Source organism: Artemia franciscana, chromosome 9 (assembly GCF_032884065.1).
Source record: "Artemia franciscana chromosome 9, ASM3288406v1, whole genome shotgun sequence".
NCBI classification, from domain to species: domain Eukaryota; kingdom Metazoa; phylum Arthropoda; class Branchiopoda; order Anostraca; family Artemiidae; genus Artemia; species Artemia franciscana.
Window position 1 is genome coordinate 13,019,707 of NC_088871.1, and position 12,660 is coordinate 13,032,366.

Below are 12,660 nucleotides of genomic sequence, written 5' to 3' on the forward strand. Positions count from 1 at the left end.
AACAGATTTGTTGTTTAAAAATTTTCCATGAAAAGATCAAAAAGGATATTTTCAATAAAAATACACCAAAAAAGTTATTTTTTTTCAAATTCCAGGAGGTGTAGGCCCTCGACCCCAATTGCCACCATTACACCACTACTACTAACAACTCACCGCAGCACCAAGCCACCTGAGTTCAACACAGATGCGCATGCTTCTCCTCCATCCCAATATATTCAAAGCCTCCCTCATTACACCCTCCGAGGAAGTTCTCATTTCCTTCAAATCTTTCTTTACATCTTCCCACCCCAGCCACGGACGACCTGGTTTTCGTTAGTCCTAGACGGTTGGCCGAAAAGGAAAATCTTCGGCAATTTGTCATCCTTCATCCGCAGAACGTGCCCAATCCATCTCAACCTTTCTCTCTTTATAGCTCTAGAAAGCAGGATCGAACCACTTTTCGTTCAGCCTACTACTACCTCACAAATTGATTACCAGCCGACCCATTCCTTTGGTGATAGTGCTAAAAATATTAAGCAACTCCACGTTATTTCGAAGAAGTTGACTTGCAGTAAAGCTGCATCAGACATTAATGGATTTTCGATCAGTCATATATGGCTCTAAGCCTTGTACAAGCGCTGGGAAAATTATTGGCTCATGCATATAACTCATATAGTACATTACCTTAAATTACAGCTTGGAGCAACCCAAAGAATTTTCCAAGCTCCAGAATGTAAAATGCCCAGAAGCTTGGAAAAGGTCAGTTATAAAGACGTTAAATAAAAAGAGAGACAAATTAAAACCTACACGTCAATTTTTGCAAGATATATAATATCGTTTGAACCAAAAAGGTTGGATGCACGATACAGATTAAAAAAAAAGGAACGAAATAGCAAATATAAAGTAGCACTTTTTTTTATTTAGTAATGCAAAAAGCACGTATATCAGAAAATACAGATTAACTTTAATCTGTAGTATTGTAGCGGATGGGGGGGGGGAAGAAGAAGACTAAAGCCCCAAAAGTACGTTTTAGGCTCAGGTTATGTTCATAGTGATTTAGAACCAGTGATTAATCTATTATATCCCACTGAAAGGGAAATTTTAGGGTTAACAGTGCAATATAGATGGTGTGGGGGAGGGGGGTAGTTCTTCAATGGCAAAAACGTAGATTTTAATGAAAAATGATAGTTTCCAAAACTGATCCACTAACAGCTGTACTTTATCCTGAAAAGGGGAGATAAACGCCCTAATATCAAGGATAATTCTATTTTGCTGTGGAAAGCAAATTCTCTTTGCAAAAAAATATAATAGTACAATTGCTAATTACTTCAAAGAGGGTAACAAGTTAGACAGAAAATGGGTTAATAATTGGGCAGACTTGACCGGATAATTGCATGCAGTAAAATCCCCCAAAAAAGGCTTCACACATGTATCTAGATTCTTAACAAATGTCCTCCTTTTGCCCGAAACCCCAAGAAACCATGGAGAAATTAAACATTTCACAAAATTTCGGGGGGGGGGGGCGAGGCCCACCCCCCCCATGCGTACGTGCCAGTCTAATAATTTAATTTTTCGTAATACATATTTAGACTTTCTTCAGGCTTAATAAAATCTCAATATCCAGAGAATTTAACTTTGACCACCGAGTCGCAAGCGAGGAAAAATCCAGGGAAGAGGGAATTGTCTTTTTGATCAATTGGAAACACAGTCATCTTACAATCAAAATACCCCAACAAAAGACGTCTTTCAAATATAGAAGTACAATGTCCCTCCTTCCAACCCGCACAACTAGATAGATTTTTAGAAATTCATAGATTTACACCTTCCTCCTCACCAGGGCACTGATTTTGAATAAGCATCTCTGATTCTTTCCCACTATGAATTCTCAAATGCATTACACAAACTTTACAGATAAAGTAAAGCAATCATTGTAGACGGGTAGCATTTCACGACCTAAATTCTTGTTCGGTTATGATACTCTCAGGAGTGCCAATTCACGAGACAATAACAGGAGAGGGGGAGGACTTTCCAACGAAGGGATACAGCCCCTTCCCATTTTCAACCTGCCACAGCCTCCATGACACCACTATGCTTGACCAAAATCAAACTACAAACGAAAACAGAAATTACTAAGAAACTTATTTAATACAAAATCTAATCTGCTTATAAGGCTTGAACAAAAGCGGAACAAATGACTAAATAAAAGATTCGTCACTATATGTCAAAAATAACACGACTAATTTTTGTAATCTATGCGTTGCTAAATAACAAATAAAAAAATGAGGAGAGCCCACCTTATGCTTCATTTCTGAGATAAACATACTAAACTAAAATATCTGAAGAAATATGAATCAGCCAATCTTATTAAAAACGTAATCAGTAGGGGGTGTGGGATCAATGACATCAATTTGCAAAAAAATAGGGGGGAAGGGGATGTAGTCTCAAATGTTTAGGAAGGGAACTTGTATAGTCTTCTAAATATTCAAAAAAGGCATTTTACAAAGAAAATGCCCCCAAGACAAGTATCTTTGAAAATCTAGTGTGGGAACACATCTCCCCCCCTTCAATGCCTCCAATGAGGGGGGGGGGGGGGGATAAAACTTGGCTTGTAAATATTTACATATCAGCAATAAGGATATCGGCACCAAATACAAAAGAATTGCAAGGGAAACAATTACTGAAAGCAACCGTTGAACATATTTAAAATAGTTGAGTTTTCCGTTTGTACTCTATCACAGCCAATAAGGTATGGGACGCCAAACCATGATAAGTCTTCCTCAGAGGTTACCGAAATCCAGATTAGAGTTGTAAAACCGATAACCGGGCCCAGAGTTGCCTCTTCTAATGCCATTAGTAAACTCAAGATATCTGCCCTGTATTCAATCAATAAACTTATTCTCATTAACTTGTGTGCTTTTGGCGTTCAAAAGGCAATTGCAATTACTGAATCTTGTTCAAAACACTAATTGAAACCTATTACGATGAATTATTTTTTTATGATTGTGCTTCAAAGCTCAATAAGCTGTAATGCATCCTTTCACAGATAGAAAATTGTTGGCATAACAGTATTTTTGGTTTAATCCGGGGAGGTCTATAAAACCATCGATGCCGGGCGAGTTGGAAGCACCCAATTCCCGCCACGAGTAAGTAGGTACAAATAACAATGTTTTTGATTAGTTTCAAGGTTCTACGGCTTTGCAATTTTCTTTTTCGGCTTAAAAAAGATAATTGCCAAATGTGACACTTCTGGCTCTTTTTTTTTTACATTTTCTGTTCGTTGGTGATAACATAACAATTTTTTCAAAAACCAATACTTCTAGAAAATGGCACTTTGTCCTACTGTATATATGCTACGACATTGGATTAACGACGCTTCTTGACTACTAAGGTCCTTACGTTGGTCCCGCAGTGTATTACCAGAGCAGGGTTCAAACCTTGGGTCACGTATCACCAAGCTGAGATCAAACCCACTTCGCCCGCAGAGGGCAGTCCTGCTGTATATCAAAGTTGTTAATATATTGCTTAAATTTTCTGGGTGTTTTGATTTAGTTGAACGTCCTAATTGACGTTTCCTTAAAAATGTAACTTAATAACCTTAGCCGTTCCTGATATAATGTAGATAAGCCCTTTTGAAAACCTAGATACACACAGTGTTTGAAGTTCAACATTTCCCTCAAACTTCTATGAAAGTTTCAACATAATACTCTTCAGTGTTTCTGAGATATTGCAGATATGCCGTTTGGCAACCTGGATGCATATAGTGTATTTTGATTTATGTTAGAATCCCCTTAAATTCCTGAACACACTCTTGGCAGGCCACAAGCATATACTTTTATACTGTTGCTGTTCTAATATCAACAGATGAACTGGCATCTTTTTATACAATCCTAAACAGACTTATGCCAGATTTGCCTCTCACTCACTCGGACTATGTCTTGGCTTTTTCTACAATTAGCCGCGGCTTGATGCCAACAACTACTTGCTTTCAATTAAAATTTTCCTTTAAAAGGATTTCCATTAGTTTTGAATTAAATTGAAGTAGTTGTGGGCATCAAGCCATGGCTAATTGTGGAAAAAGCCAAAATAGATAGTTAGAGCGACTAAGAGGGGACATCTGGCATAAGCCCTTATTAGGATTGTATAAAAATGATGTTAGTTCACTTGTTGATAGAGAAGTCCATCTATCATCCGCCCATGCGTCATCCCTAGAGCAGGTTAGAACTGTACTCTTACTGTTTTATACTTTCATATGCGCTTTCGTTTCATCGGTTCATTTTTCTACGCATTCTCTGTGCCTATCAGCCCCTATTAGAAAGGGAAGCAAGTTCTTTTTACCTCTTGTTGCTCTACTAAATTTTCAACCCGTAAAAAGAACGCAAAACGAGATTGTTGTCTTGTCTGAAATTTCAAGCCAGTAAAAAGAACTGTCTCAGCTTTTGGAGTCGCAACAGGAGCCAACTTGGAGTCACACCTTTGTGACTCCCAAGTTTAAGATCAATATTTTTAACTAGTTCATTTTTGCCTGAGCTACCAGCAATAATGTCAAGTGATCGCAGACAACACATTCTCCTTGCATTTCACTTTCTCAATAACTATTTTTTGTATAAATACCAACCACATCGTGGTTCATAAGATTCGAGATATCGATACGATATACCACGCATAACGTGAATACAACATACCAACGATATTTCTAACTCATTATTACTACATTGTCCCTAATTTCTAGCGACATCATAACCACGACTCGTCTTTAATTCCACCTTAACCAAAAACGTTCCAGAGATTAAAGGACCTTTCTCGTATCAAGTCTAAAAGTGTTCAACCTTGCAATAATTGGTACTGGCAATGGCTTCAATTAATACATATACTAAATTGTCGAGTTAAAGAAATACGTGAGAATCTTTCAAATAATATTTTAAACTATTACTAGGCAATGCTCTTTAAGTGTTGACACTGTTTCTACAACAACTGGAACTTGATTGTGCTTCACATAGTTTAATAGCCATACTCAATGCTTAATAACTTGCTATTATCTCAAAAATTCAACGAAAATGACCAAAAACCTTTCCTCCAAAAAAACTTACAGCATAATTTTTTCGCATGTACATATTTTGTTGTTATACTGGTCAAAGAGAATGAACAACTGAGAGTAGAAACTGGCACAAGCGTAAAAAAAAGAAAAAAAAACTTTTGAATTGTTTTTCTCAGAAACTGAAAAAACTTAAATCAGACACATTACTACAGCAATTTTATCAGTTACACTAATTTTCCTTTATAAAACACTGAAAAAAGATAACTTTACGCCTAATACTAGATGGCGGCTATGATTTTTGGTCGACACTAGCGCCAGTTTGCAATATTATAAGATGTCCGTATTATTTGATACTGGTATGAATTCACATTATATTTCTATCTTTAAACGTAAATATTCATAATTGAATTATTTTGGAAAATACTTGAGGCTCTATTATTGTAAATGCTGTAAGGGGGGCCTCACTTTCGCAAATGCTATCAAAATGGGACCCAGAATTGAAAATGCTACCAAAAGGGATGCTACCACTATTGAATATACTACCGAAAGGGGGTCCCAGAGACGTAAATACTGCGAAAATGAGCACCAGCACCCATACCATGAATTCATTCTTGGTCAATATGTGAATCCATCAACCTCAGCAAGCTTAAATAAGAGAAATCAATTTTCAAGATATTAAATAAAAAATACCAGATTCCGGTTACTGTAGAAATGTATAACAAAACCTAATGACTACTTCCGAGTATGAGTTCAAACATTAAGGCTCAAATTAACAGATAATGAACACTCAAAATGAACTTAACAAGTGGAAAAACTTAAACCGGTGAAAGGTAACTTAAGACCATTCTTCGTCAGCTTCGATCTGGACTTCTAAGGCTCTCCCAGTCTGAAAAGATAGAAATCGAAATATATATTTTTTTTGCACAAGGAGGAATTTACAATTATAATAAACTCTTGGCCAGTATTGGCAGATTTTTAAAATAACATCCGATGAAGCGAGCTCAAAATCGACAAAAAGGGACAAAATTTACTTTTCGTGAAGTAGAAAAAATAATAACGAGAGTAGATTGGATAGCGGGAGAACCCAAAGCACACAGAAATTAAAAAAATCCTTCAAAATAATTACTCAAACTAATTACGAGTTTAAACTAACTACTCGAGATTTATTTACGGAAAAAACGTCTTAGGCTGTCAATACACACACATTGGATCTTTTCTTTTCTGGAGGGAGGAGGGGCATAGAAAATTCAATTATTTGAGAAGAAAGAACCCAGAAATTTAGGATTTCTTCCCAACCCCCTACGTACACCTCCGACCTTCCAAAATTAAAACATAATCTGTAGTACAAAAAAAAAAAAAAAAAAAATTTTTAGCCTAACACTGATTTCTTATAATTACGAATTGTTTTAAAAAATCGACACATTTCAAAAACACAAACTATGGATATCACAGTTAACAGACAGTTTAAGCAGTTTGTTTAATTCAGTCAACTTATTTTCGTGGAACATTTTGACAATCCAATCATGTTCACTATTTCTATAAAGAAAAATATCCCGCCTTTTAATAGCCGGGATAAAGAATGCTGAGCGATAAATCCAGGCAGACAAGGAGATGTAATTTCTGGATATATAAATACATTTTATGGGAGGAACTAAACCAATGTCAAGAAATCTTTTAAAAGTAAACTGTTTCTCTGTGGTAAAAAAAAGAAGAAGTTTATCTTTTTAATGGCTCTGCATTTTGAATCAATTTTTTTTTTCATATTGACTTTAATTTTTTAACCTTACCAAGTTTTTCTTACCTTTCCTAGTTTCTTTTTTTTTGCTTTAAATTTTTTCTGTTTGCTTTATTGAAATAGGTCTGCCTTGAGCTTTTTTGTCTGGCATTGCGTTATTTTTTTGGAATGTCAATTGCGCAATATATATATATATATATATATATATATATATATATATATATATATATATATATATATATATATAGGCAGCTTTGCTGACGGTTCCCTTGATGTCTATACGGCAGGCTTTTATATAATGATTCTCATTGTCGCTTGTCTTCTAACCGAGGCTGTTGTCCCAGTGAATCAGCAGGTTGATTTACATCATCCTCCACTTCTTGCAATTTCATCTAACCTTTGGCATAGTTGTTTGTGTATCGCAATATTTCGAGAAATCCCATAATTTACAAGATGGGCGTTCTTCAACAGCTTCATCAGGGTCTGTGCCACTAAATTTATTTTGTTATAAATTTTCCAGCTACTTTGAAGCTGAAAACATTACGAGTATTGATTGTTCGATCATCGGATCCATGAAGCCACAATTAAACATGCAAAACAATTGAGATTTGCTCGTGAAACTCTTTAGAGAGCCAGTGAAGTCCTATAGGAGGCCAAACCAATTTATTTGGAAATTGTAGAGGTGGCAATGTAAATCGACCAAGCAAGTAGCAACCTCCAAAGGAATCACCTTTGTTGATTAATATTTGTTGACAACTCGCAAACCTAATTGAATCCAAGCAGCGACAATTGAATTTCGGACATTCACTGGTGAATGTCGACACTAACGAGATTTCAGACATTCACGGTAACATATATAAACTTTTTTGTATTTCCTATCAATATAAATCACACAATAGCCAAAAGGCCCGCAAAGTTGCACAACGTGCATCTTGGAATGACCCCCCCCTCCCCGCAAAAAAGAAAAGAAATTTACTACAATTGAACCCCAAAAAAGCCCAAGGCAGATTCTATCCAAATGTAATCTAAGTTTTCAAATATTAAGTTTTTAAATCTTTGAGATTCACTTACATTTCTAACATCAGATCCACCAAAACGGCTCGAAGCATCAGAACCAAATGATACCCCACTTGCCATAGACTCAAGAAAAACAGGAACAGTTTGCTGTGCCTACAGAAAGAAAACATTAAAAAAAAAATTCAGCTACCTCCTGCGAAATCGAACAAACATTAAGAAGAAAAAGCATAACAAATCGAAGTTTGATTCCCTCCTGAGAGATTGAAAAACATTAAGAAAAAACAAAAGCTAAAAGCTTATATGGCACTTGTGATGAGAGATCGGGTCCGGTCCGGTTATGTCAATTATGCATCCATAACTTGTGCTTATTCTCAAACTCGTCAAAGCACTAGAAATCCCACCAACTCCCCCAAAGAGATCGGATCTGGTCCGATTATGCCAATCACGCATATAGAACGTGTACTTATTCTTCCCATGAAGTTTCATCCCGATCTCTTCACTCTAAGCATTTTCCAAGATTTCCAAAAAAAAGGGAATAGTTGTGGGAAACGTGGAAGTCATGGCCCCAATGTTCCCAGGTCCAATCCGAATCGGGAAAGGAGCATCTGAGACATGATATCTTTCTATATATTAAGTTTCATTAAGATCCGATCACCCATTCCTGAGACAAACATACCTCAATTTTAATGATTTCCCCTCCCTACAGCCCCCCCCCCCAGATGGTCGAATCGGGGAAACGACAGTTATCAAGTCAATTTGCGCAGGTCCCTGACACGCCTACCAATTCTCATCGTAATAGAACGTCCAGAAGCACCGAACTCGCCAAAGCACTGGGATCCCCCCAAACTCCCCCAAAGAGAGCAGATTCGGTCCGATTATGTCAATCACGTACCTAGGACTTGTGCTTATTCTTCTCGCCAATTTTCATCCCGATCTCTTTGCTCTAAGCGTTTCCCAAGATTCCCGGTTTCCCCTCGAACTCCCCCCAATGTCACCGGATCCAGTCAGGATTTAAAATAAGAAATCCGAGACACGAGGTCCTTCTTATTGTCAAATTCCATTAAGATCCGATCACCCATTCGTAAGTTTAAAATACCTGATTTTTTCCAATTTTTCCGAATTAACCGTCCTTCCGCAAAACTGGGACCGACAGACAGACAGAACGACGAAAAGAAATTGCGATCGCTATATGTGACTTGGTAAATACCAAGTGCCTTAAAAAGCATAAAAAATACATACGAGAATCGAAGTTTGATTTCCTTTTGTGGAATTGGTTAGCTCCACAAACCAAGAATAAAGAAAGAAATGAAAGGAAGAAAGAATGAGAAGGAAAGAACTTTCAAGCCAATAAACTGCCATCCTATGGTGAAGGAAACATTCATGATCTTTGTGTTTACACATGAGATTCAGCATGGAAAATGAGTTAAGGATATTCCAAAATGCTATGCGTATACTGCTACTAACTCTACTACACATATTGCCATTACGTCAGCTATGAGTGTTAAGGTGAACATTTCACCTTATTTAAGGTGAGTTAGTTATTTAGTAAACACCTTATTTAGTAAAGAGCAGGCTTTGGGTGATTTGAGATGAAGGAGCAGTGTGCATAGCTCTCTAGCGGCTTGGTGCTGAAGTATGTCGTCAGTAGTAGTAGTAGCAGTTGTAGCACTAGGTTAAAAACACATTTTATTTAAAGAGAAATTCTTAAGTTAAGGGAAACGACTGAAAAAAAAAACCACTCAAAAGGTACAAAAACACTCCTTTAAGGTCAATCGTCAATGATAGAAGGTAAAAAAAAAAAAAAAAAAAAAAAAAAAAAAAAAAAAAAAAAAAAAAAAAAAAAAAAAAAAAAAAAAAAAGTTTGATAGGACATTTTATCCCAAAGGAAAGCAATAATTGTCCTGTGGTGGCCCAGTGAGATTAGTTCTGCTAGGTAATACGAGACCCGTAAGCTGAGTCCAGGCAGAACATAAAAAGTTCAGTGTTGGGTCCCTTACTAGTTTGTTGGTATATATTTTAGATACAATGGTCAGCATCATGCAGGAACGGTGCAATACTGATGTGACTTCAAAGATTTAAACCCTCTCGACAAATGGTTTAATATTTGAAAGGCTGTTTAGGTCACTTTTTCCATATTTCAACTATTTTTTCTTCTTTCCAACTGAAATTTCACTTCTTCTGTGTTGGTAACAATTTTTAATCAAAACGGGTAGCACTACATGGAACTACCAAATCTGCCAAATCACCCAAACGATATTTCCTTTCAGCTCATTTTCAAAGTTTTCCTAACAGGTCTGCAAGAACATCTCAAGGATTATCCTTTCCTGAACTTAAAAAAGAACAAAGAATGGCTACATTTAAAAATGAAAAAAAAGAAGAAGACTTTTAGTTTTTTGTTGTTTGTTCGGATCTCTTATCCAAGCAATACCAGGAATGATAAGACAGACAAATTAATTCTAAATAATTTGGCAATACAAAATAATAAAGCTTATAATGGAAGAGATAGGTTGATCGTTTAAGGCACGGAATCCCTTTTTGTAAAGGAATTAAATTGTCTTCTAAAACCATATATCATGCTCTTGCAAAATATTTTTATTTTGACACATTAACGTGTCGATGAAATTCTTGTAATAGAGAATGCCCAATAATATAATATGCATATATGTATAATATTTATTAAACAAGCCCGAGGGCCATATACGTAAGTCGCCATTATATTCATCTAACTACAAATGCATTAAAATCCAAACCAAACACAATTTTTTTCTAATTCCGATGCTTGTGCCTAACATCTATTGCCTTTAACACAAAACTTACCATCACAAAGTTGTTACCAAGAAGTAACATCCAAATTACCTTCCACCCATTGACACTAATTTGAGATAGCACACAGCACCCAGGGAGAAAGTGGCCCAATGCATCCTCCTCCGCAGTACACAGCGGGTAATTATTCTTTGCTTCTCTACTTCCCCTTAAATTTCCGAAAGTTGCTTTCCCCAACTGACAGAACGTTTGCTCTCTGGATCCATATCCTTAGAAATTAACCAGAACATTCATATTCAAATAAACTTCCATCCCACACCTAGAACTAACTTGCCTATACAATTCTAAACTCTCAGATAGAAGTACTTACATGTAAAATTAGTAATTAAGAAAACTTTGATCAAAAAAAAAAAAAAAAAAAAAAAAAAAAAAAAAAAAAAAAAAAAAAAAAAAAAAAAAAAAAAAAAAAAAAAAAGACAAATTTACTAAAATATTCATTACCAGAATTGATTGTATGGCATGGCGACATATATTTTTTTTTTTGGAAAGAAAAAACATGTTGCCAAGTTTATTTCTCCTCATGAAATGGTCAAACATTGACACCAATCAAAAATGAAAACCGAAGGAGAGAAAGTGAGAAAGATAGAAAAAGGAACCTAAAGGAGACAAAGAAGAGAAGTTAAAGGAAAGAAAAAGAGAGGGAAACGAAAAACAATTACCGCCGCAAGAACATTAACCAGCTTCCCGGCAATTGCTGAATCCTTATCCGGGTTGAAAAATGATATGGCATGCCCAGTATTACCAAGGCGACCCGTTCTTCCGATCCTATGTACATATTCATCAATATCTGTAGGTAGTTCATAGTTGATGACAAGGCCAACGCCCTTTATATCTAAAAAGGAGAGAAAATCAATTAATAAACAAAAAGGAATCATCAAAATTATAGCAACCGAAACTCTGAAAAACGAAATTTTGAAATTTTTTGAAATTTTTCAACGAAAAAAAGAGAGAGAATCAATTAATAAACAAAAAGGAATCATCAAAATTATAGCAACCGAAACTCTGAAAAACGAAAATTTTCAAATAGGAACATCAAAAGAATCGATTTTTTATGCTGATATTAATATACAAGTTTCTTCAGTTTAGTCTTACCCATCAAAAGTTAGAATTTTATCAAAATTATTTAAGAATGACTCCTGAAACACAAGGGCCGTTGAATTAGAACAACTAGATGCTTTTTTAAAAGTACTAAAAAACTTAGTGTAAAGACCAAGGTGTTTAGGAGGGGGCAACCCCCTTCATGTACGTAATAATTTCTGTTTCTTTTAAGTTTTGATGTTGTTCCTTACTTTCAGTTGAAACAAAACTTTTTTATTTTTTTTTTTACTTCATTTGCCAACAAGAGCCAGAGTCAATAGGTTAGTAAAGCTTTTGAAAATTTAGTCATACGATCTAAACATGCGAGTCTCGTTAGACAATTCAAAAAAAAAAATGATATGTAATATTCTCTGCAAAATTTCTAGCCTTTGCACTTCTGACCGCTATAATGAGTGATTTAAGCTTTTTATTGAAAAAAAAACCTTTGGGGTCATGCAGTCTTTGTGGCATCGCTTAGTAACTATGATAGTAATGAAGAGTAGGAAATGATGATAAAGATATAACTCGTACACTCGTAAAAAATAATAAAAAATTAAATGTAGTTATTTAAGGGATGTAACAAGAAAAACAGAACAAAGAGAAAGAAATACATAGAATACATTTAAAACGAAGATTTTAAGCATAGATAATAAAGCATTAACTAATCACTGATTCTTTTAAAAAATAGTGTTTTAATAAACAGTCAGCTTTGATGAAATCTCAAAAATTGACTAATCAAAATTTTACTTTTCATAACAACGTATCGTATCTTTCCACTTTTCAAAGTTCGATATATTCCGCTTAAATTAGAGAATTCACAATATTAAAAAAAAAGTCTTTCTGTTTTTCCACTCCCGCCATATCTATCTATTACACGGTAAACGTCAACCTCAATATTTTGGCGAATGTTTATGATGGCTAGTCCTGTCAGGTTAAAGTTCTCCGTTAGTATTTCCTCTTCTATTCATCATAAAATACTCGTTGAAAGACCAAA

The 12,660-nt window shown here is 35.4% G+C and overlaps 1 protein-coding gene across 2 annotated transcripts in view; it reads right to left on the reverse strand.

The window, feature by feature from the left end:
* LOC136031020 (ATP-dependent RNA helicase vasa-like) overlaps positions 1-12,660 on the reverse strand; it is an 80,538-nt gene that overhangs the window by 5,740 nt on the left and 62,138 nt on the right. The window contains exons 11-13 of one of the 2 annotated variants that reach the window (XM_065710198.1): positions 11,249-11,421; positions 7,821-7,919; positions 5,167-5,900 (exon numbers count right to left, since the gene is read on the reverse strand). In XM_065710198.1, coding sequence (XP_065566270.1) covers positions 5,850-5,900; positions 7,821-7,919; positions 11,249-11,421 — 323 coding nt within the window. In that variant the 3' untranslated portion in view covers positions 5,167-5,849. Of the gene's footprint in view, positions 1-5,166; positions 5,901-7,820; positions 7,920-11,248; positions 11,422-12,660 lie in introns of those variants that run through there. The other variant, XM_065710199.1, reaches the window with a different exon arrangement.